At 35.4% G+C, this 25,565-nt stretch overlaps 2 protein-coding genes across 2 annotated transcripts; one reads left to right on the top strand and one right to left on the bottom strand.

Annotated features, from left to right (window-relative positions):
• Positions 1-15,068: 15,068 nt before the first annotated feature.
• On the top strand, positions 15,069-19,349 carry LOC107765487 (uncharacterized). The gene is made up of 5 exons (XM_016584144.2): positions 15,069-15,561; positions 17,543-17,664; positions 18,132-18,223; positions 18,781-18,867; positions 18,962-19,349. The coding sequence occupies exons 1-5, from the start codon at positions 15,215-15,217 to the stop codon at positions 19,058-19,060; spliced, it is 747 nt and encodes a 248-aa protein (XP_016439630.1). The 5' UTR covers positions 15,069-15,214; the 3' UTR covers positions 19,061-19,349.
• A 3,875-nt stretch (positions 19,350-23,224) lies between these two features.
• On the bottom strand, positions 23,225-25,062 carry LOC107765489 (peroxidase 3-like). The gene is made up of 4 exons (XM_016584145.2): positions 24,760-25,062; positions 24,298-24,495; positions 23,913-24,075; positions 23,225-23,801 (listed from the first exon to the last, which is right to left on the bottom strand). Exons 1-4 carry the CDS (start codon positions 24,973-24,975, stop codon positions 23,383-23,385), a joined length of 996 nt encoding a protein of 331 aa, XP_016439631.1. The 5' UTR covers positions 24,976-25,062; the 3' UTR covers positions 23,225-23,382.
• Positions 25,063-25,565: the final 503 nt, after the last annotated feature.

Raw genomic sequence — 25,565 nt, 5'->3', positions numbered from 1 at the left:
TAGGCTAAGGGTGCGGAAACATAAGGAAGGAGAGCATAACAGACTAGGATGTAGATGCATAGTGCAAGAAAGCACAACAAGCTAGGAGTAAAATAAACACATAGTAGAGAGGGTATTATTTAACTAGAGTGACATACCAGTTGCAAGTTTTAGAACAGCAGAACAACAAAAGTAAATAAAACAGCCAGAAGTCAGCAAGATCAAAATCCAAATTCCTCCGCAAATACTTGAGAGTTCAAAAGGAACTCAAGAATGTTTTAGACAGTAAAAGAGAAGAGGAGCAGAGTGCTCAGTATTAGAGGTAGAGTAGTAGTAGAGAGAGTTTTTTTTTTTGAAATTGGATAGTGTTCAATTGTGAAAAAAAGTGCTCAAAGTGTGTTTGAATTCTGAAGTGTTTTTTTTGTGTCGTGTTAAGAGAGGAGCAGGTATTTATACTTTGAAATCAGGGTAAGCAAGGCAAGAAAATAATCATGTATCAATTAAAATTAATCAATAGCAGAGATTCCTTTATTTAAGGAGTCCAAATTTGAACGGTAAAAGGCAGAAATTATTTAAGGAAAGGGGATTAAGTAACACATTGTGCATAGCATACAAATAAGGGGTAAATACATAGGGGAGGATTTGAAACACACGGTTAAATAAATAAAGCAAAGAGTAAATCAATTAGTACATAGTAAATCAGAGATTCAAAATCACTAATGATCTGAGTCAGAAAATAGGGGAATCGAAAGGTTAGAGAGGGTCTTCAAATTAAACAAGGAATGAATCATTCAGGCTTACACAAGGAAGTCTGAAATCAGTCCCAAAATCAGATGTTATTCTGAGTGGGAAACTCTACCTATAAAGAGTGCATAAGCTTTAAACATGCGAGGCTGGATTTAAAACAAAGAAAAGTGTCATGCAATCAAATATCAGTGAGTAGTGGACTATAGGCAAGAGGGAATATCAGAGAGCATGCAGAAGGTCAGGCAAAGATGAAACAACTTCAGGAACTCAGAAATTAGGGATTTGAAACCAAACAAGTTCAGAGATGGGAAGCAAACAAGCCACGTAACAAGTGGCCTCAAGAACTCGAATGAAACCCCCAAATTCTAGGGTTTTTACCATTAATCGAGTGTAGAGACGCAAGCAAGTAAATCATGCAGGAATAACAGCAAAATAAGTTCAGAAAACCCAAAGGAAGAACACATGAGAGTCAAAGGAAACGGTAGAAGAAAGTATGGTCGAAGAAAAACACACAAGAATCACAGTAGAACAAATACAGTAAGAACACATGAGAGTCACAGTAGAGCAAGTAAAGCTAAAGAAACCCTAAGTCGAAGAAGATGAACGGTTTTGAAAGCAAAGTTTTGAAAGAAACTTCGAGAAATCGTTTGAAAACCTTAAAATAAACATAGATCTAGAATAGATCTAGAGAAATTAGGAGAACCTCGAAAGGCTAGGGTTTCAGAAGAACCCTAGAGGCGAGAAAGACCTAGAAAAGGTCTGATCTGAGTCGGATGAGTCAGAGATAGGATCAGGACATGCCGGAGCAAAGCAGAGATGGCCGTGAAACTTGAATCGGCGGAGATCTGAGCGAAAACCTTCAAGGTCAGACCTCGATTCTTCAAGAAGCAAGTGTACAAGAGCACATGGAGGTGAGTACAGGTCACCCAGGGCTTGGGATGCCATAGGTTCCGGTGAAACAGGGTAGAAACCGGTGGGGAAGATTAGGGTTTCGGAGAAGGCTTAGAGAGAGTTTGAGAGGACGAGGGTTTAGAGGCGGCGTATCTGATAGAAGTGATTTAGGGTTAGGGTGTAAGTGAGAATTAAAAAGGAAAGAACTGATCGTGGCCGTTGATGGATTAAAAGGGGAGGCCAGGCGAGTTAGGTTAGTTGGGTCAGGGGCGGGCTAAATTGAAATTGGATTGTTTGATTTGGGGATTGAAATTGGGTCTAATTGGGGTGCAATTTGGGTTGTAATTGAAATGCAACTGGGGCTAGGTTTTAAATAGCCACTTTTCCCCTTTCTATTTTATAAAAATAGTAATAACGATTTTAAAAGCAAATTAAAAATACTAGGTAGGCAAATATTATATAAATATTAATTTAAAAATATTGGAGCAAATTTTATTGTTATAAAATGCTATTAATTGCAAAATAGGCTATAATTGCAATTATGTGCAATTTAGCTTTAAAAATGCCAAATAAATTGGTAAAAATATGCAAAAATCACATTAATTATATTTTGGTGTAAATATAAAAATGAAATAAGTTATTCATCAAAAATGATAATTTTGGGAATGATTTTGGATTTTTGTGGTATTAAAATAGGTAGTAAATTGGTTTAAAAATCACAAAAATACCAAAACTCTTGGGTGTGCTTATATATGCACATATACGTTATTTTGAAAATATTTTGGGTATAAAATACATAGGTAAAAATTGGGTATCAACAGGTAGGTATTTGAATTACCCTGAAATTCTATTGAAATTTTGTAGAAAAAAAAGAAAAGTCATTTCAAAATAAGTCATATTTTCTTTTGTTCCATCAAAACTGGACGAACTACGCGGGTTTGATTCTAATCGGATGTGAGATACATAAGAAAAACTCATCAGTTCTGGCTCATAATTTTCAAAAAATTCAAAAATATTTTCCTTTACTTCCTCTCTAGAAAAGAATTTTTTTTTTTGAGACCCCAATTTTCAAAAAATCCAAAAATATTTTCCGTTACTTACTTTAGAAAGCCTTTCTTTTAGACCCTAATTGTTATTTAAAAAAATATATAAAATTATTTTCTTTTAATTTCTTCAAAAAATCCAAAAATATTTTCATTCTTCTTTCAAAATTGAAAATAAAATTCAAAATTCAAAAATATTTTCTTTTTTTAGAAGCATTTCTTTCATAAATTCAAAATAAAATTCCAAAAATATTTTCTTTCTTCTTTAGAAGTTTTTCTTTCAAAATTCCAGAAAAAAAATTCAAAAAAAAAAATCTTTCTTCTTTAGAAGTCTTTCTTTGCAAAAATGCTGAAGAAAAATCAAAATCCAAAAATACTCTCTTTCTTCTTTATAAGTCTTTCCTTCGGAAAAATAAAATAAAAAATTCAAAAAAAAAGTTAGTTTATTTACTTTATTCATGATCTTCCCGAACTACGCAAGATCTGATTCATGTTCCCACATGATACGTAGGCAACCCACATCAGGTTCGATCACCATTAAAAAGAAATGAAAAAATGAAAAAATATTGATAATAATAAGGACCGACTGAGTCCAGTCTAACATGTTTTGTTTTGAATTGTGAAGAAAGTTGAGGTAGTCGGTTTGTGGTAAGCTGGAAACACAAGATCCAAGTAAAAATGATAACTGACATCGAAGCTGTTATAAGTGCTCAAGAGACTTAGGGCCAGAGGGTTCAACAAGAGGCTAATATGTTTGAGAAAAATAGAATACTGAAACAACAACTGACCGAAATGTGTCAAGCATGGGCCAGTGGTCAAGGACAGCCTCGTCATGAGTCACAATTTGCTACATAGCAAGAGCAGTATCACTCTCCTGAGTACTACTCGTACTTGTTTGATCTTCCTGCAAACATTGAGAAGCCTGCCCGAAAGATGGTATAGGAAGAAATTACCCAAAGAGTGAAAAGCTTAGAACAACGTTTGAAAAACATGCAAGGGTTGGCAGGTCAAAAGAGTGTTGCCTTCAAAGATCTATGCATGTTCCCCGATGTCCACTTGCCGCCTGGTTTCAAGACTCCCAAATTTGAAAAGTATGATGGACATGGAGATCCCATAGCCCACCTGAAAAGGTATTGCAATCAACTGAGAGGTGTGGGAAGAAATGAAGAATTGTTGATGGCTTATTTTGGGGAAAGCCTTACGGGAGTAGCCTCCGAATGGTTTATGGATCAAGACACGTCTCGCTGGTATGTCTGGGATGACATGGCACATGCCTTTGTCAAACAGTTCCAATACAACATTGACATTGCCCCAGACCGCAATTCTCTTTCAAACTTGAAGAAGAAACCAACTGAAAGTTTCAGGGAATATGCCATTAAATGAAGAGAGCAAGCAGCTAGAGTTAAGCCACCCATGGATGAGCACGAGTTAATCACTGTTTACCTTCAGGCTCAAGAGCCAGATTATTTTCAAAACATGATGTCCGCAGTAGGTAAATCTTTCTCGGAAGCAATCAAAATGGGGGAAATGATTGAGAATGGTCTTAAGACAGGCAAAATTATAAGTCAAGCAATTCTCAAAGCCGCAACTCAGGCTGTCCCGATTGAATCCGATAATTTCAGTAGCACGAATGAGAAGGATGAAGAAATCATGATGACAACAGGTTCGAGAAGAGGTCCTAGGAAAACACCTCGAAGGTATACGCAGCCTCGTCAGGTTTCCCATGACTCCCCTGAGCATTGCTATCCACCTCAGAACCCACAAACCTCTGTTGCACCACATCAGTATGTTGTCCAGCCACCAAAACACCCCAGAAGGCGAGCACGAGCATCAAAAAATCTCCACCAGCTTCCACAAAATTTTTAGGTACCCTATAACCCAAATCCAGGCCAGAGGTATAGAGGGGAACAAAAGTTGAAAGATAATTTTACACCAATAGGAGAGTCCTATGCAAGCTTGTTTGACAAATTAAAGCATTATGACATGATTGCACCTGTTCCTCCAAATCATGTGGACCCACGTGCAAGAAGCTTTGACCCTTCCAAAAGGTGTGAATACCATTACAATGCCCAGGGGCACAATGTTGAAAGCTATCGGGATTTGAAAAGAGAACTAGAAAGGATGATCCAGGAAAACCTGATTGTGATCCAAGACAGTGACACCCAGAATATCGTGCAGAATCCTTTACCTGCACATGATGATGCACACTTTTTGGGGATGATGCCTGGTAACATGGAGTATGAGAATCCTCTCGGAAACTTGCTAACTGAAGTTAATGATGTTGAAATTGGAGAAGGCTTTGCTGATTCTGATGAGCAAATTTGTGGCTAAATGCCAAGCCTAGCAATTGAAAAGTCATTTCCTCCTCACTAGGAAGGAATCTTGGTAGCTTGTTTTGATGTTTTTTCTATTATCTGGATTATTTCAGGGTTGTGATCCAGGTTTTATTTGTTTTATTGAGTCAAACCCTTCTATCCCTCCATTTTGTTTGTGTGAGTCTTGTCTGTCTGTTCTGTTGCTATTTTCATTATTCGGGTTATTTTAGGGTTGTAACTCGTATTTTAAGTTGCTTGTTTAATTGTAAAACCCTTTCATCCTTTACTCAATAAAATACTGTTTGTCCTTTTGTGTCATTATGTTCCTAGTTCTTTTCTCGCTAGTTCTAATGACATGACATGCATGCGGAAATTTTGGCCAGATCTTAGGAACTGATTTAATCTGGAATTCAATAACTTAAAAAAAATACTTTTGAGGATGAATAAAGAGTTGGAATACTTTGGAACTAAGGTCGAGTAAAATTCACCTTTAAATCATTGTGAAGATCGGGCTTGAGGATGTTTAATCAATTGATGTTTGTTGGAAAGTTTATCACTAAGGGGTGAAAAAATGTCTTGTGACCACGACACACCAAGAAGACAGACATGTTCGTCAATGTTGTGATCGCAAAAAGATACCATGTTTGACGTTCTTGAGGTTGGGAGGCCCTTTTTCTACTACCCAAACACTTTATATCCTTCGCTACCCCTTTTGAGCCTGTGCTGTTTTCTTTAACACCTCTTTTGGAATCAAGTTTAGAGTCAAGAGTCAAAAAAAAGGAAAAAGAAAAAAAAGTCCATGTCCCAAGAGTACAAACTGGGGCAATTTTCAAGTGAAAACAAATGAAGAAGAAAAGAACTGGCAAAGGTCCATGCCCCCGAAAATAGGAGCTGGGGCAACTTGTTTTGAAAAAAAAGGAAAAGAAACAAAAAGATAGATAAAAAAAACTTAGGTCAGATGTTTGAGCTACGTCCGACCTGATTCCTTAAAAAAGGATACGTAGGCAACCTCACGGTTCGGTCCAACCAAATAAGAATTTAAAAGAAAAAAAAATTCAAAAAAATCCCCCAATAGCTGAAATTGGGGCAAAGATTTTATTTCATTTTTAAAAGAGTCGATTCCAATTGATGTAAGTATACAACCCCGTCATCTTTAGTCTGTTTTGAGCCTCATGTCGGCCTTTTTTCCAACCCTATCCAAAAACCTTCCAAATAAAAACCTCCCAATATGCCTTCAAGAGAAGCATGTAATGAGCAATGGTTGTCACACGACATATAACACTGTCAAGTTGCTTGCATAAGAAAGTAAAAGAAAAAGAAAAATAAGGAAAATGAGAGATTCTTACTAGTGAAAACCTTCACGGGCACTGTAAGGCGACGGTAAGCAGAGATGAATAAATGAGAGAGACTTGTTGGTGAAAACCCCTCGGGCACTACTTGTCGAAAATGAGTCGTGAAGCTGATGCGAAGAATTGGCATATAACAAGCCCGACTTCAAAGGTCATAAGAATGGTAAAAGGGAAGTTTGGATTAGTTTGGTAGATCGGCCGTTAAGTCCAAAATGCATGTCATGATCATTAAAGCTAGTTATTAAAAAAAAAAAAAGAACTCTTCCTTCTCTCTTTCCGACAGGGGCATTTCTTGTTAATACTTGTTTCTTTGCATCATTGTGTCCTTCACTCCGAGTCGGTCCTTGTCAAAACAAGCAAGAAAATATTTCAAAATCTGCTACCAGTTTTTCAATTGCATAAAGCAAATTTGGCCAACAATAAGTTGTTTCTGTCAATATACCTTAAGGATTCATAAAAAGGCTTCCCCAAAAAGACTCTTGTCAGCCTACTTGGCGCAACCAAAGATAACTGGTGATTCTCTCGGACACACAAGTTGCTCAAAAGCAGGAAGTCATTCAAGATATCGGAAAACGTCACCTAAGCAAAGATCTCCAATTGGGATAAGGCTGTTTGAGCTGCAAATACAAAATGGTACTGGTGTGAAACAATCAGAGTTGGTGAAAAACAAAAGTCTTTTGAGACCGACTCAAGCTTATTGAGCAGAAGCCAAGCTGCCCAAGACTCAAGGCCACAAACCGACCACCATTTTCAAAACTGACCAATTTTTTTTGTGTGAAACAGGAACAAAGCAGTGTAACGAAAGTGGTTCAAAAAAAAGAAAAAAAAGAAAAAAAAAAGAAGAAAAAAAAGAGAAGGAAAATAAAAGAAAAGAAGAGCCGACAAAGGGAAGTTTCTCAATTCTTTGTCTTTATTTGTCTTGCTAATTATGCATAAAATCTTGCCATTGATCTTCGCATTTTTCCTCCTAGGATAAAAGTCCTAGTCTGATGGATTTTCCTCCCAATATCTTAGTCTGATGAATCTTTCTCCTAAGATAGAAAACCTAGTCTGATGAATTTTCTCCTAGGATAGAAATCTTAGTCTGATGAATCTTTCTCCTAAGATAACAAAAATAGATCTAGTCTGATGAATCTTCTCCTAGGATTAAAATCTTAGTCTGATGAATTTTTCTCCTAAGATAGAAGACCTAGTCTGATGAACTTTCTCCCAGGATAAAAATCTTAGTCTGATGAATTTCCTCCTAAGGTAAAACCTAGTCTGATGAACTTTCTCCTAGGATAGATGTCTTAGTCTGATGAATTTTTCTCCTAAGATAGTAAACCTAGTCTGATGAATTTTCTCCTAGGATCAACATCTTAGTCTGATGAATTTTTCTCCTAAGATAGAAAACTTAGTCTAATGAATTTTCTCCTAGGATAAACGTCTTAGTCTGATGAATCTTTCTCCTAAGATAGAAAACCTAGTATGACGAATTTTCTCCTAGGATAATTTGAAAAAAGGGAAATCTGGATTTGAAAAAAAAATGGGTCAATTTTTAGTTTTTTTAAGTAATCAATGTTTAGTTTTCTTGAAATCAGGGGTCCTGCCTGGGGAATAGGGTCAGTCTTTATTTTAGTCAAGCTTAGTTTAAGTTTTCCTAGTCTATTCTTTAGTTTACTCTCATCATTACATCAATAGTACAAGTGGTTTACAATTTTGCTAATGACTCAAAAATTTTCCTAGTGCAAACTGGGGCAGAAAAAAATTTCTTTTGTTTTGTTTGTTTTGTTATAATCAGGCGCCCACATGGAGACCAAGGGAAGACACCTCAAGTTTCAAGGGAAACCAATTTCGAAGAAAGACAACTCGAGTTTCAAGGGAAAGCAATTTTGAAGGAAGACAGTTCAAGTTTAGAGGGAAAATGGTTCAAGGTGCAAGGGAAAATAATGTCAAGTAACAAGAGAAGACGGTTCAAGTTCAGCAATCAGGCGCCCACGTGGAAAAAAAGGGGGAATTCAATTCAGAATGTAATTCAGGTCAGCAACAAAAGAAGTTCGCGTCAAGAATGCGAGTTAGCAGTCCAAGATGATCAACAAAAGTTAGTCACAATCCAGAATAAAAAGAAAAGAAAAAACAAAAAGAAAGACAAGAAGTGAATCCAAATGCAGAAGTTAATGAAAGATGTGAGCTGCTGAAGACAGGGCTGAGGTCACAAGCGCTGTATGTCCCGTCTTGGTTTGAAAAGCTGAAGAAGATTGAACCAACACCTGCGGCTAACAAGCATCAAGATTTAGATCCGTGTCCGCATGAAGAACCAACTAAGACTCAAGATCAAGCTTCAGAAGACTCATAGATAGAAATCTTGTAACTCGTAGCTGATAGGCTTAGTTAGTATTTTTATTTTATTTTTGATTTTGATGTAATAATGGGACCGTGCACTGGAACCTCAGCGGAACGGCACCTCGATCGGCTCTCCACCTCGGCATACTCCATCATCTCACTCACCTCTGAACTACACGTGGCTTGATTCCTTTATAGCCAAGGATATGTAGGCAGCTCAGATACTAGGGCTCGGTCACATTCCCCTTTTCTCTTAGTTTTGGTCTCTTTAAATAAGGGTCGGGTCAAAAAACTTTTCTAGTCGTTCTTTGTCTGAAAACTCTTCGTGTTTCCAGACAAAGAGGGGCAGTTGTAGACATGTGATTTTTGACCCTCCCCAAGATTTTTTATATTTTAGCACGTAAATATTTAATTTAGGCCTAATATAGCTATTTCAACTCATTTTTACTCTTTTACTTTTATTTTATTATAAGAAAACGAAAATTACAAAAAATAGACTCATTAATATTTTGTAGTCATTTTTTATCTTGAAAAATACCAAAAAAATAGTTTTGTTTTAATGGTCAGTCTTATTTTAATAATTATTTTTAATTAAGTAGAGCTAATTAATATTTTTGATAATACTTTTAGTTAATTAAGCTAATTTTAAACATAGCTAGTCATAAAGGCCCAAGTTTCTAGCACATTCTTTAAGCTCAATATCCAATACCCATTAAGCTAATCCTAGGGACCCTTTCTAGACTCTTCTTTGGAACAAAAAATAAATAAAAAGACCCTAAGGACTTAACACAAAAAGACGTAGGAACTAATAGGCAAAATACATACAAATACACATTAGACCTAGACTCTACAATAAAGAGGGGATAGGAGTAACGCCTAAAAATCTGGAGAAGGAAGGCACCAAAAAACTGCGGCTGAACAGAAGACCCCACCCCCTATCATCGTCTTCTTCAATTCACCCCACCCCACCCCACGTCGTCTTCTTCACCAGAAGACTTAGACGGAAGCAGCCACTGAACAGGAGCAAGAATCACGACCCCTCCCCCACCGTACTGCTTCGTCTTCAACCAAACACACAACCCCAACCCGATCGTCTCTTTCCACACTTCAATTCCTCCAACACCCACCTCTAAAAATAGTCACCTCACAGCGACACGCCATGAAACACCAAACTCTAAGGTATTCTAATGGGTTTTGAGATCATGTTCAAATTTCGGATGCTGTCGAAATCTTCTGGTCTAACATTTTTGTTGTTGTCCGTTCTTTGGGTCAAGTTTGGAGGTTAGAATGTGATTTTGGGTAATCAGATGACTTGGTTTCATTGTTAATAAAATTTCAAAGAGTATTTGGCTCCACTTAAGATGAGCTTATGCGGAGGTTTTGTATTAACTCAATATTCAGAAAAGAATTTTTGCCACTTGAAGGTTCACTCTTCTTTCACCCCTGTTATACTATTTATATTCCTATTATTTGTTTTTATTGGTGCACTATTACCGTGATTTGTTTTGCTATTGTATCTAACAAGCATATAGTTTTCAGTTGGTATTATTGAGTTAGTTTAACGAAAGTGGAGACAGAACCTTTATGTGTTAAAATTGAGTTAGTCTAAAATGTGAAGTAAATTGGCATTTTTGTTGTTTCTTAGACTGTAGTGATTGTCTTTGACAAATTGACAAACTCGCAGATTGTCTATACTTAGTTTGAAAACAAATAACTTGTGCTTGAATTCTAGTGCTAATTCCAAGTTTCACATTGCCATCTTGCTCCACTCAGCAGTATCCCTTTCTTTCCTTGTAATCTAATTAACTAGATCTTTATTTCTTGTTCTTAATCGTTACTATTTGCTCATTTGACTTTTTTTTTGTTAAAATTGTTTGACTGATTGTTGAGGTCGTGGGAGTAAGGGGAGAGACCGAAGCCCACTAGAAATCGATTCGTCTTGGAATTAGTTGGTCTTTAATACAACTCTTATGAGTAATAAGTAGGATCAAATTTTAGTCTTACAATAATTAGAATCCCTTTTAAGTTCGTTCCTTAATTACTGAATTCTCCTGAAGTAAATTTGAGGTGTGTCGTGCCAAACAAAATCTCAAAATGCATAACCCTCATTTAATTAATATTTTTATCCATAGAAATCGAGGCGCGTCATTTAGCGAAATTTTCATGGCCCTCGCAAAGTTAAAAACGCGTAGTTGCTTTAGGCGCGTTATTTTAATAATATTACCTTCCTAAACTCGGGTGTGCATTTCATGTGACCCAAATCCAAATCTCAACAACGTTAAATAAAATATGTCGTGGATCGCAGGTGCATTTCATGTGGCATGGTCCAAAGACGTGTTTTAGATAATGTTGAATCTTCCTAAAAATAATTTAAAAGCGGCTAATAAGTTAAAAATGTACCATAGGCTAAAACATATATTAAAATCAGATAATAGGCCAACTGTAATAGTTTAAGCGACCGTGCTAGAACCACGGAATTCGGGGGTGCCTAACACCTTTCCTCGGGTTAACAGAATTCCTTATTCAGAATTTCTGATTCGCAGACTTTAAAAAGGAAAGTTGAATTTTCCTCGATTTGGGATTCAAAATAAATCGGTGACTTGGGACAACAATTAAACTATCCCAAGTGGCGGCTCTAAATAAAACTGAATAAATAATCTCATTTCGAATAATGTCACTTTAAGTGGAAAAACTCCCTTGTACTACCTTCGGGTATGTAAAAAGGAGGTATGGCAGTCACCAGCCGAGATAAGGTCGATATGGTTTCGGATTCGCCATTTGGCCCTAAATTCAATATGGGCCGCCGCATCTATCTCAGAGATAACAGGCTCAGGATCATCTTCAAGCCACCTCGAGAAGTCCGACATGGTCCTCCCCGAGCATAGAACTATTTCATCCACAGTGGGGAAGCTCTCGTCTTCTACAGCAATGGTCACTCCTTCATCTTGAGAAGGCATGTCTACCGTCAACAGTACCGGATCAGAAGCTCCCTCAAGGTTAGAAGATGCACTAGCCATTTTTTTTATCATGTATATGGGGAGAAATTGCAGATACAAAGGGCTGGTAATGGCAGAAAGCGCTAAATATGGGAGAAAACTCTGAGGAGAAGAATGGAAAGCTTGAAGATTCAAATGCTTAGAAATGCAGCAAGTCAAATGGGGAGTTCTCATCCCTATTTATAAGTATACTGGTACCCTAATCGAGAAATCCAAGCACCGCCACATTAATTTCGAAATGGAAGGAGCGCGGGAAATGATGTAATGTATCGGGAACATGCACCCTAATGACGCATGATGAAATGATGTCATTTCAAACTGACGTAATGGTCAGATGTGGCCCTCGAAGCGCCACGTCATCACCTCGCCGTAACAACGTTATTACTCGACCTACACTCCCAGATTTCTCAAGTTGCAACTAGTGAGTCCGTCTATCGAGCTCATCCAAAAAATAACCTCGATAGGCGGAGGGACTAACTGTATGGGTCAAAATCTGACAAAGGGAATCTGACACAAGGATAGATTACTAAGAGGCTATTAGGCCAAGGTCGTACACAAGATTGAAAGAACCAACTGGCGAGCTGATTAATTGGGGTCGAGGTCTGGTATTCAGGCCAGTAATAACGGCTAGTTTTGTAATAAGATGCTTTAGGAGAATATTCTATTGAATATTCTTTGCATCTGTGCTTTAGGTTAGGTAAGGGGTATATTCCATATAAATAGAAAGGTAGAGAGAAGAAATAGTGCATATAATATTCTATATGATAAGAGCTCTCTTGAAAAGTTAATTCTCAAGAAAAATACAAACACTGCCTTTCAAAAGAGATTCGATTTGTTGTTTATTCCATTTTTCACATCAGTCCGAGAAAGCTTCTTATATTCTCATATTCATTTGTCTTACATCATTGTCAGAGAGAGGAATCATCCACCTCATTCAATATTGGATGAATCCTTCTCTCTATTTACATTTAGTGTCATTCAATATATTTATTGCTCATTATTATTCCCCTCTCATTCATGATCGTGTCATTTAATGTATATCGCATTAAATCCGATTAAAGAAACCCCATGTTATTAGTATAAACATATTTCAGATCTAGAAATTATTATCCTTAACTAGGATTTACCAGTTATATTCTCATCTAATAAGTTTAACAAAAGGTTTTATACTTTTTGGTAAAACAATATGAAATATCATGCATGACAATATAGTAGTAGTATCAAAGGGAGGAAAGTAAACTTATTGTAGATTCAGTTTGGTATATACAAGCTCCAAAAAGAGCCATACTTTTTCTATTTGGGAAATTTTCTTGGGCTTCAAGTTAATAGTTGTCGTTACAAGCGTGGGGAAGTGCACGGTTAGCCACTAATAATATATGTATTTACTTTTAAGTTACTATTTAAAATGTCTTTAGTCTTTAGCCATTGCTTTAATAAACTTTAACTGCCCGGACAAAAATACCCTTCTGCTCATGTCCTTAACTTTTGAACTAGTAACTCTAAGTTCAGGACTTCAGGACTACATGTCCTTAACTTTTGAACTTAACTTCAGGACTATATGTCCTTAGCATTTGAACCTGTAACTGTAAGCTCAGGACCAAGTGTCCTTAACTTTTGAGCTTGTTTTCTAAGTTCAGGACCTATTGTCCTTAACTTTGGGCTTCTTAGCCTAAGTTCAGGACCTATTGTCCTTAACTTTTGAGTTTGTTAGTCTATGTTCAGGACCTATTGTCCTTAACTTTTGAGCTTGTTAGTCTAAGTTCAGGACTTTAGGACCTATTGTCCTTAACTTTTGAACTTATAACTGTAAGTTCAGGATCACTAGTTTATTATTATTTTCCAGGTCCATTCACAGGTGCACTTCATCAACCAATTCAACTAGCACATCTACGCAAAGCAATTTAATAGACGCCATCCATGATAGTCGTATTTAATTTTTTGGATGACGAAATGCATCAATAAGCAGTGGAATATTTAGGAGTATAATATTTAACAACTTGAAACCAAAACTTAAATTAAATAAATCCTTGCTGCAACTTCGAAGCGACATTAGAAGAGTTGACTTCAAGAAATTGTTCCAACAAAGTTTATCTGTAGTTTAAGGAATGCAAAATTCCTCACACAAATGAGAAATCAAAACAACGGGTGCAAGTATAAAGATTTGCAAAGGCAAAACGAGGCAGCAAAAATAATGTAAGAAGAAAGGGTAACACAGTCTTTTCATATTAATTTTAATAGGCTAGTGACTATTATTGCTAAGCATTAAAAATGCTGGATAAAAAGTAAATATCACTTTAAAAAGTGACTATCCCACGCGATTTTTAGTACAAGCGTCTAGACTTTTGGGAAATTTACTTGGGCCTCAAGTCAATAGTTGCCGTTACAAGCGTTTATACTTGCAAACCACACTAAACGCTACCTATAAATGTTGAGAATGTTGTATTATTTTATTCATATTCTCTCTTCGCTCATTCTTTACAATACCTTGTTTGACAAGCTTATTTCAATATGTTGTTTGTCAAATCTCTTCCTTCTTTTTTTATCATATTCTTATTTTATAAATATATCTATCTACGGAGAAAGTGAGGGAAACAAAAGTAAAAGTAGATAATATATTGTAACACTATGGTGATTTGACGTAGCATTTTCTTTATTGTTTGTCGTAATTTTTGTTTTTTCCAGAATAATCAAGTTATGCATAATATAGAATCAATTTTAAAAATCTCGAATAGACACAAATTTTAAGTTGAGGGTCTATCGAAAATAATCCCTTCACTTTTTTAAGGTAAGGGCAAGATCTGAGTACCGTCTATTCTCTCGGGCCATATTAGTAAAATTATATTGGATTTTTGTTATTATTGGTGTTGTTATATATGTCGAATAGACATAAAGCAATATGAGATAATCGGCTCAGAGTGTGCCACATCTTTGCTAGAGACGGTCAAGTTGCATTTTATATTTTTAACTTTGTAGAATAATAAGAAAAGAAAAGGAATATCGTGAACATATATATATAGTCCAAATTTGATTTAAAAAATTAAGTTAATCCAATTCCTTCTGAAAGTTGATCAAATTTACCTTTAATATATAATCTTTTAAAATCTTGATCTTTAAGAAAATGGAAATGATTTTAAAACAAAATGAATATTCAATTTGGTATAAAATTATTAGAGCTAGCATTATTTTTTATTTTTTTTCAAGAAAAAACTAAAAAAGATATTCCGATGCATAAAATATTATATATTCATGTAAGATTCGAAAAAAAATCGTATTCTATAAAGTATGATGCAAAATAATATATGAACTTAATAAACATTTCTATAGCTCGAACCGTAACCTATTAGTCTCATCGTTGTTACAAAGACTCCTTCGAAAATGAACCCTTGCAACAAATTCAAAGATTTCAATACTATCTTTCCTTGTGATTAAAATAAAATAGAAAAGAAGGGAAAGGGGGCAAGTCCGAGGGAGAAACAGTATATATATATATAACCGTCATAGATTCAAATTTCCCGTACCAATTAACGAAATCAAAATCCATAACAAAACCCAATTCCACAAACAGCTGAGAAATGAGTTTCCTAGCAGGAAGATTAGCAGGAAAAGAGGGAGCTTTTTTCTTTGAAGAATCCAAACACGCCGTTACCCGTCTTGCCCAAAAGATCAAACCTTCCAATTCTATAGCTGCTGCGAAAAATCAAGAATTAGCAGCTTCTCCTGATGTTCTTCCTGAAATTCTCAGACATTCTTTACCTTCCAAGATTTTCCAATGTCATACGTCAGCAGATTCGTCACTCTCTGGTGCTTCAAAATGGGCTCTCCCCACTGATCCAAATAAGACTACTTCTGTATCACCTGATGCTCTTAATCCTCTCAGAGCTTATGTTTCTCTTCCTCAAGTTACCTTTGGCCCTAAAAGGTTCTTCCTTTTTCTCCTTTTCTGATCTTCTTTTCTTGTTTTTGCTAATTTGTGACTGGAAGAACAGTTTTAATTTGGGTTTAGAACAGTTTTAATTTTTGAGAATACTGAAATGATACTGAATTTTATTTCTTTTCCTTTTTAAGCTGTTTATATTCTTTGGATAGCTTTGGAGTGATAATAATGATGAGATATTGTGTTTGTTTATCCCTTACTTACATAGTTACATTTTCTTCTTTTAGCAAATTTGTTTAGAAATTGAAATTCTTGATGTTGGGGTTTAGTTTTGATACACCAGAGACAAAAAATTTTAGTTAGCCTATTGGGGAATTTCAATGATGTCGGACTGCAGGAAAAAAACGAAGGGGGAACTGTAATATGGACAATTATTAGAATGGGTTGATTGTTGGGATTTAGAGCCCGTTTGGATTAGCTTATTGTAACTAGCTGATAAAATTGAAGTGCTGAAAAGCATTTTTAAGTGCTGAAACTGATTTTTTAATTAAGCATTTACGTGCTTGGATAGAGGTGCCGAAACTGATAATAAGCAGTTGATGTGTTTGGTAGAAAAGTTATAATAAGCCGTTCTTTTATTAAAATGACTAAAATACCCTTAAATTGTTTATAAAAGATTATAAATTAAAAACTTTCTTTGTAAAGAAAAGCATGAACAGCGAACATGGAACGAAGAGAAAGGAAAATTATTTTGGGAAAAGTATTTTGTGAATTAAAAAATATTATTAAGGACTTGACTTATAATCACTTTGGGTGTTTACCAAACAGGTAGATAAGCCAAAAAATGTTTATAAGCCAGTTTGACCAGGTTATAAGCTTACCCAAACACCCTCTTAGTTTTGATACACTTGAGACAAGAAAATTTAGTTAGCCTATTCGGGAATTTCAATGATGTCTGGCTGCAGGAAAAGAACGGGGAACTGTAATATGGGCAGGTTTTAGAATAGGTTGATTGTCTTGGAATTTACTGTATTTTGTGAAATGAGTTTGGATTTGGGTACTGGAAATATGTTAAGAGAATGTAAAGTGGTTTGGATAATGAAGTGTCGATATGGTACTGATTTTAGCTGGGTGAAGTGTTTCAATGGGAAGGTTTTCATGTGGGGTTTTCTCATAGATCTAATTCAGGCGAGTGAAGTGTTTTTTGAGACGTTGAATAATTCAAAATGTTGGAGTAACAGGAGGTAATCGGTTGGTAGATGTATAAGTTGGACATTTCAAACTTATAAATTTGCTTAACTTTCATGGCTGGCCAAGTGTGGAAGCAAAGCTTTTGCTGATTTTACTGCTCCTATATTTGTACTTTTTATTTTTGGAGAGTGCTGTATAGATTTCTATGAAATTCCTCTGCTCCATGATAAAGGTTCATCTGAGTCACAAGAGCAATCTCTTTTTACTTTTTTCTAAAAAAATTTGTCCATTTCGGTTATGAAATGTTCTCGCCGACCCCAACTTGTTTGGTACTGAGGCATAGTTGTTGTTGTTATTGTTATTGTAGTAATGAAATGTTCACTTAGTCTTCGTTGTTTTGTAGATTATTGATCTGCTTGGCTATTCTGTTATACAAGAGCTAGTATTGCTGTTATATTTGTTGTGTGAACCTGTCATATTCGATATCAACCAGTCTTCTCTTTTTCATGAAGAAAGTTTTCCAAAATCTTCTCAACATTTCTACAGTGAGGGAATTGTATTTTATAGCTGATATCTCAGTAACAGTGCTTATGTATGTTCAGCTCTCCATGACCCCTTAGATTTTCTGTTGTATAACATTGTGGTGCAACAATAACAACAAATGCCTCAGTCCCAAACAAGTTGGGTTTATATAACATATTTGTAACTAATATGAAAATGTGCTTTTAACTGCTTCAGCTTTAAACGGTTAGTGTGGATATTACATAAGTAAACCTTTTCATCTTCTTGATCCTGTATCTTCTTTTGACAATCAATTTGTTTGTATCTTCTCCAGGTGGCAGCTGCCAAATGCAGAAAACTCTGTACAAGCCTCAACGGCAAATGATTTGCGGCGTGATAGATACACACCTCTTAATCCTGAAAAACTCAAAGCTGCAGCTATGGGAATGTCTCAAAGTAAGACAAAATCTTTACATGTTTGATCTAACAAAGCTAAAGAGTCCATTTGGTCAGAAAAGTTTTTCCAAAAACCAAAAAATAGTTGCTTTTGGATTAGAAAGAAGATTTTGAGTTTTCAGTAAATCAAATGAAGATGTTTCCGGATATTTACCGAATGAAATGTTTTACAGAATTTTAAAAACAAACCACACAATGTTTTCCCAAATTTAAACAAAAGCTCTTCAAAAACATTTTCCGAAGCAGTACGCCACACACAATAAGCTTTATGTTCTATAAGCTGAGGGATAGTCATTTTAAAGCATACCAACTGCGTTTTAAAATTCATCATCTAGAAGCATTCCCAAACAGAGCAAATTTACATCCATTTACATACAACAAGGTATAGCTAGAGAACCACTCAAACATGATCTGTTTAGGTGTTATTCTTTTTGGATCCTTATTGTTTAAAATTTTCTTCAATGTAGTTGCAAAGGCATTTGCTGTTGCCACTGCCCTTGTCTTTGGTGGTTCCGCCTTGACGTTTAGCTTGGCAGCGTCCAAGCTAGAGTTGCACAATGTAAGCAAATCTTTCTTTCTCTTTTGACTTCCTTATGGACATTCTCATTGAAGTGTGAATCTGTATTACAAAGTTTGTTTCTGCTGAACATTCTGGCATAGCGCAATGTGGTAAATTGGTTACATATGGGAGTAACCATCAATCCACTGCTTTTCTTTTCTAAGGATTCACTTTCTGACAGATCTCTTAGGCTAAAGCTGACTGTTTTAAACGGCTTTGATCCTCTCATTTCGTGATTATGATGTCACATGTGCAAATATGAAAATATTTATTTGAAGACGTTTGTTTTGCAATTCTGGTGCCTGGTGACTTTTGATCTCATCAGACTAGATTTTGCAGCTATCTTTGAACATAAAAACCAAATGGTAACCTGTCTGAGGTAGAGAAACTTTGATGACCACATTTCTGCTCTAGTCAGTTGAGGAATTGGTCTGTTTGATTTTTAATTTAGACAGTTCTGGTGATATTGCTTTTAGTTAGATCGAATTGTGTTGCTTAGTTGATCCATTATATGCCTGTCTGTTATGTAATATGTGGATAATTGTGATGGTGGACAGTCTGATGATATTCGGACAAAAGGGAAGGACATTGTTCAGCCAAGATTGGAAATATTCAAAGAGCAGCTGAGTCCTTTAAGGATTTGGGTAAGTCAAATGAAGCAAGTTGAGCATAAACATTGAACTATTGTACGATATTTGCTTCTGTTTCTATCTAACGGGTTTTAACCTTCATTTACAGGCTGAAGAGAAGTCAAAGAAATGGCGTTTAGAGAAGGGAGAAGACATTAAAGAGAAGCCTTTAGTAAAGGAGCTCTGTAAAATATTGGGTGCCAAGTAATCAAACTAATGCCAACGCAATTTATTGCAGGTATGCATGAGATACATTCATCAAAGGATTTGTAATTATAGCTGGAAGAATGTAGCAGAGGGAATAAACTGTTAGTTTGTTGTCGGAGTAAGCAAATCGCTTGACGATTTCTGCTCTAAAACGTTTTGTTTTCTTATTTCTCCCTGTGTAATCTTATATAATATGGCCTGTCAACAGCTAGTATTTTCTATGTATCCTGCAGTATTAGCTTTTCTATGTAAATGAAGTTGCAAGGGTATATATGTAGCCTTTTGTCAAGTTCTTCTTTGTGTGAGCTTTTATCCTGTAAAGACTTTCTTTTCATGTCATCTTAGAAGTTTCTTGTTTATCTTTTTAAAGCTCTTGAAATATATATATGCATATTGTGTTTATACAAACAGCAAGGTAGTAATCTTGTACTTTAGCATTCCCAGATCATTGTTTATGCACACTGGACCGTTTGTTTCCGTGTCATATTACTTTATTGTTGCTATTATCTGTTTATTGCTTCTTTTTCACTAGTTTTGAGCCGAGGGTCTTTTCGAAATAGCCTCTTTATCTCTCTAAGGTGTTCTGTAATAAATAATAAAAACCAGTAAACTTTCTGAAACAGAAACAGAAAGTTAGTAAAAACAGCATGTCAAAATAATATCTGAAAATAATTTCGGAATAAATCGAGCCACTTAATGCACAGTGTGTCCTTAAGGAAATTATTCGCCACAAGTACCCGAGGTTCTGGAATATTATCCTCCTAGGATAGCATGATTTAACTCACCGGAGCGTTGGTACCAAAAACGCCGATGAACAGCGAACCACTCGAAGGTTGTAAAACACACTGGAAATTTTGTGCAGAAAAAGAAGAAGATCAGAAAATTTCATAAGAAAAGATTCTGAGATTCAAAGCATATTTATAGACTTTCTAGCATTGTTTCTGAACAGGTTTGCCACCTTTCAGAAACAATCATGGCTGTTGGGAATGTTTCTGTTTGAAATATTGCGGGAAAATAGATTTAAAATAATTCGGGAAAGAAAATGGACCGGACCGAGTCGCGTCGCGGGTCATGGGTTATTCCGGATTGAATTTTTGTTAAATAAAGGAATTTTGTCCAAAAAGATTAATCAATCAATCTTTGACCAAATACGAAGCCGACGACGGCGCGAGGCTTGCCTTCTTCTTAACTCTTTAAGAACTAGAAGAAGAGCAATTGTATATATATCCATCAAAAGTTTTTTCTTCCTCCAATATGGGACAATGTCCCTTTACCAAGTAAGGAAACTCAAATATTTCATTTTCCCTCCATTTCCCATTCATCCTCTTTAAGCTAACTCAAGCTTAAAAAGTCTAACATAAGGTAGAAGTAAGGTCCGTATACAGATTACCCTTTTTAGACGTCACTTGTGGGATTCCACTGGGTATTGTTTGGTAATCTTTAATAAAGGTAAGTAACTTTACACCATGTTAAATTGCATTGATAGTGTAGGAACTTTATTGCATCGTTAGTGCATATAATTTAAAAGCTTAAGAAAATGGGCGTCAATGTTTCTGTTCAGCCAAGATCAAATAAATTTGTACTATATATAACACAAAATTAAGCTTTTTCAAACTGTTTCAATTATCTTTTCCTTCTCTTCTGTTTCGGTTAGTTTTTGGTACTTCATTTTTAAAACAAAGAGAAATACTAATGTGAGAGGATTCTAATTTGTTGTATAACAATGTCAAACTCCATTATAAAAAAATAATTTGCATTTTTCATGTTAAGAAATAATAGATCAAATTAGCAACAGTAACATTTAAAATATACCTACTTTATTTTTTACATTTTTTTGTAGGTGCATTATATCAAGTTATGCCATTTAAAAGCATTCCTCCTTTGTATAACCATTCATCAAAGGATGTGTCGCTTCCTCGACTGGGGATTGGATAAAAATATAAGAAAAATTAACCCAAATAGCCACTCACGCTACCACTTAAATTAAAATAGCCGGTGAATGGATAATATATACATAATTTATGTTAATTGTGTATAATCAATATATAATTTATATATATGTTTAGAAAAAGTAAACAATTAATATAGCCGGTTATTTGTGTAAAAATTCCAAAATATAAGCCTATAACTACAGAAATAGGAATAATGACATCGGAAATAATATTGTTTCCGTAAAAATAGGTTCATGCATACCATCAATGTTTACGGGAGGAGAAACAATAAAGGCAATAATAGATATAGAAGTTGCCGTCAATAAGGTAGGGATCATCAAAACACTAAACCAGCCAATATTTGGTTGAATATATATATATATATATATATATATATATATATATATATATATATATATATATATATATATATATATATATTAAGTGGGCGTTTGGACATAAGAATTGTAAAATTTCGAAAAAAGTAAAAAAAAAAAATTCAAGTGAAAATGATATTTGAAATTAGAGTTGGGTTTGGACATGAATATAATATTATGTTATTTTTGAATTTTTTTGAGTGATCTGAGTGAAATTTTTGAAAAAACAACTTTTTGGAGTTTTTCGAATTTTCGAAAAATTCTAAAATTCATCTTTAAGTGAAAATTAAAAATTTTATGGACAAAAACTGATTTCGAAAAAAAGTGACATTTTCAGAAAAAAGTGAAAAAAATTTCCTTGCCAAACGGGCTCTAAGACAAGTCAAAACTAAAATTAAGCGAATGGACAAAAGAATAATTTCAAATAAAAATTAATAGCCTTATAGATCTTGACGTTAATTATTTACATTCGCCGTCTCAGAAGTTTGAGAAGGACATCCAGAAACATTTGCAAATCCTTCCCACGTGAAATAGAATTAGGATTAGAAATATCAACTTTCCAACTTAAAGTAGGATTACTATTTTTAATCCTAGTTCCATTAGGACTAGAAATATCAGTTTTCCCATTCACAGTCAAATTAGACTTCCATATTTATAAATAGCAACCATTCATTCACTGAAATCAAACGTAAAACATCATATTAACCAAAGAACAAACAATGGTTTTTCCAGGTGTTGAAGCCGCCGCCAAATCATTCATTCAACGTGTGAAATCTCACCCAAATATTTATGGTCGCTACCTCCGAGTCATGAGTGGTTATGCAACTAAAAAATTGGATGTTTCTTCTCTCGTGTCGGAGTTGGAAACTCTGTTTCAATCACATGAAGATTTGCTAACTGGTTATCGTACGTTCTTGCCTCTAGAATTGCAAGAAACGTTACCTTCAGTGAAACCTCGGCAATCCCGAAAGAGGAATCTTGTTGCTGCTGACATGAAGAAGTTACACACGTGCATTGATTTTATGAACAAATTGGAGAGACGATTTGATGATAATAGAGGTGTTATTAGGGCATATTTGGAAACTGTCAAGTCACTCAGAAAGGGTACGCTTTCCAATAACGAATTTTATGATACAATTGCGGAAATCTTTGGTGATGAAAATCAAGATTTGGTTGATGAGTTTGAGTCAGTTTTGAAAATTAAGAAGAAAAAGGAGGAAGAGAATTTATCTTCACCAAGTAGTAGTAGTAGTGAAGAAATCAAAGCGAAAAGGCAGAAAACTGCAGAGGAAAAACTTATTTACATGCAAATGGAAGATGAGATGTTTGAAATTGACATTCACTTGTTCCATGTGAGAACAACCTTACAATCTGCAAAGGCTTTAATGGAAAACTTGAGGGACTCAACGCAACAACATCAGATCATTAACAATTTTGACAAATATTTCCGTGATGCGAGTCTCAGCTGCATTAGGGGAGAATACAAAGAACAAAGTTTCTTTATTATAAAAAGACTGAAGGAAGATCCGAAACGTGTTTTGCCCCAAATTTTGTCAAAGTTGAAGTCCAAAAAGGAGGAATTGATAGAGGCCAAAGAGAAGCTGCACAAACGTTGGCGTGAAGCTCATCAGCAGAAAAAAAATTCTATGTTAATTGCATCACGAAAGGAGTAGTAAATTTAGGTTCTATTCCGACAATGTGAAGGAATGTATAATTGTAGTATAGGTGTTTTCTTGAACTTGCTCCGTTTATCTATTATTACTGAATGTACTGCTATTCTGTTATTATGCAGTTGAATGATTTGCAGATAGTTTATCTATTAGTGAATGTACTGCTACTCTGTTATATGCCCTTGAATGAATTGAAGAGTTTATTTTTATCTCAAGAAAACCATCAAAATACAAGAATAAAGTGGAATAAGTACAACAGAAAACATGATACACACAATGCTTCCTAATCTCACAAAGGTTACACACAATAATATTGGAAAATGGGAACAAAGACAAAGACTGCTCTTAATTATTCACAAATGCACATTGCTTCCTAATCTCACCAGCAGAGCCAGTCTTGACTTCAATACTGCCCATTTTCTCCATGGCCTTGGCAAATTCAGCGTTGAACTGTTTGAGTGATCCTTGTACTAGCTGGTTGATGTATGACTTTGTTGTCGCACTTGTTGTCAAGGCTGCATCAGATTGGAATAACCCTTTTCTCTTTAGCAAAAGCTTAAAGTAGCTAAGATCAAAGGTTCTTGAACTTCCAGGATCCATTTCAACGATCGTGGTATTGTCATTGATTGATTTGCATTTCTTCGCCTTAAGATAAGCTGCATATTCGCTGTCTAGAGATGGATCTTGTTTGCCCAAAACTCCGGTAAAATTGTATAAACGTGTTGAAAATGACGAGCAATGAGAAACTCCAATAGTATGTGCACCTAATAACAAATAGTTCATAGTAATAATGATTCTTGTTAAGAAAAACTAATTAAATATATGGAAGATCTTAATATAGGGAGAAGTAGATATATGTACTAATTTAAACTTACCAGACAATAGGACCAAGTCTTTTAGGTCAAGACCCTTGCTTGCAAAAGATGTCTGGAGACTGGAAAAGTTACTAGTTGGAGGAGGGATGTTTGCCAAGGCCTCGGACGCGTTAGATATTCTTCCATCTCTTCTACCAGTTGGAACATTCCAGTAAGGGCCTCCCTATCATGCAGAGAAGAAAAAGGGATCAGACAATGAGATTAAGAACATATTTCATCTAGTTTAGCCCTTTCATACTTGCTCTAACTAGTTACTTTGGATATTTATTGGAGACTTGAAGTATAACTTCAGTTCTATTTATTGGTCTGAGCAAGATACGACATAAGCAAATATGGCCCGACAAGTTGGAACCAATTAACAAGCTGGTTCAAGTTTTGTACTTACTGTGACCACAACGGAGTCTCTAGAAACTAAGGCAACAATATCTGCACAAGAGACAACGCCAGGGCATTCAGCTTCAACTATTTTCTTCACGTCATCAATGAATGAGAAGCCTCTCAGTGTTTGATTAGGGATTGCCACTTTTTCAGTCTTTTTTTTCGTGCTCGAAGTGAAATTCAGAAGCACAGATCCATCACAACCCTGTAAAATTCCAAAGGAAGATTAAAAAAAATAATTACACTGCTTCAAGAATGGCAGTAAAGGGGAGTATTGGCGCAACTGGTAAAGTTGCTGTCATGTGACCTCCTCTGAGATGCAGGGTAAGGCGGTGTACAATAGACCTTTGTGGTCCGGCCCTTTCACAGATCCCATGCATAGCGAGAGCTTAGTGTACCGGGCTGCCCTTCAAGAATGGCAGTTAAGTAACTGTTGAGTATAGAGCTTGCATATATGTGAAAAACTTACCCTGACAAAACAATCGTGGAACTGCAGTCTGAGTAAGGCAGCTGCAAGAGATGGAGTATTTGGGATGTGCTTTTGGACATAATCTTGAATTATCTTCTCTGCTTTTGGACAGCTCTTGGAATAGAAGTTGAGCTGTAACTGAGCATGGCTAGAACCAACTATTCCTAGTAGAATACATAACACTAGAAAATTACCCAAATAGCCAAATTTTGCCATTTTAATTACTACACCTGTTTTTGAAACTTTGAATTGAAAGATGTCTCTCTTTCTTTGTTCGAGTTGCTACACACACATCTAGTCCAAACGGATCAGAGAGAATTTATAGGCACATTGTTTTAGCTAACTTGAGTTAGTTTGTCATTTTCCATCTTTTTTATTACAGAAGAAAATGTTATAGTCTGTCTCTTTCATTTAGTTAGATTCAAATGTCATGATCATACTCGGAGGCAGAGCCAGAATTTCAAGCTTATGGATTCGGGATACTAATCCGTTTAAGTTATTGGGTTATAAACTAATAATTTGTTTATATTCAATGAATTTTGCAAGATAAATACAGAATCTGACTTAAAGCTATTGGATTCAGCCGAACCCGTAATCACTTAAGCTAATCTTCTTAAGTGACTAACCAACCTCTCACATATATATTATACACTTAAACTAATCTTCTTTTTCAAAAACTCTAATAATAATTATGGCTATTAGTACCTTCATAATGGTGCACGGGAGTCCCAAGTTCTTATGATAATAGGTAGTAATACCTGCTACAGTAGTTGACATTTATACAAGTTGATACCTATTCATATACA

This window comes from Nicotiana tabacum, chromosome 10, assembly GCF_000715075.1.
Source record: "Nicotiana tabacum cultivar K326 chromosome 10, ASM71507v2, whole genome shotgun sequence".
NCBI classification, from domain to species: domain Eukaryota; kingdom Viridiplantae; phylum Streptophyta; class Magnoliopsida; order Solanales; family Solanaceae; genus Nicotiana; species Nicotiana tabacum.
This window is presented reverse-complemented; position numbering and strand designations above follow the sequence as displayed.

Coding starts and splice junctions, on each gene's coding strand:
- LOC107765487 (XM_016584144.2), top strand. CDS start 15,215: ATGAGTTTCCTAGCAGGAAGATTAGCAGGAAAAGAGGGAGCTTTTTTC. Junction 17,665..18,131: donor AGCTATGGGAATGTCTCAAA/GTAAGACAAAAT, acceptor TCTTCAATGTAG/TTGCAAAGGCATTTGCTGTT. Junction 18,868..18,961: donor TGAGTCCTTTAAGGATTTGG/GTAAGTCAAATG, acceptor CTTCATTTACAG/GCTGAAGAGAAGTCAAAGAA.
- LOC107765489 (XM_016584145.2), bottom strand. CDS start 24,975: ATGGCAAAATTTGGCTATTTGGGTAATTTTCTAGTGTTATGTATTCTA. Junction 24,496..24,759: donor TCCACGATTGTTTTGTCAGG/GTAAGTTTTTCA, acceptor GGAATTTTACAG/GGTTGTGATGGATCTGTGCT. Junction 24,076..24,297: donor GAGACTCCGTTGTGGTCACA/GTAAGTACAAAA, acceptor TCTGCATGATAG/GGAGGCCCTTACTGGAATGT.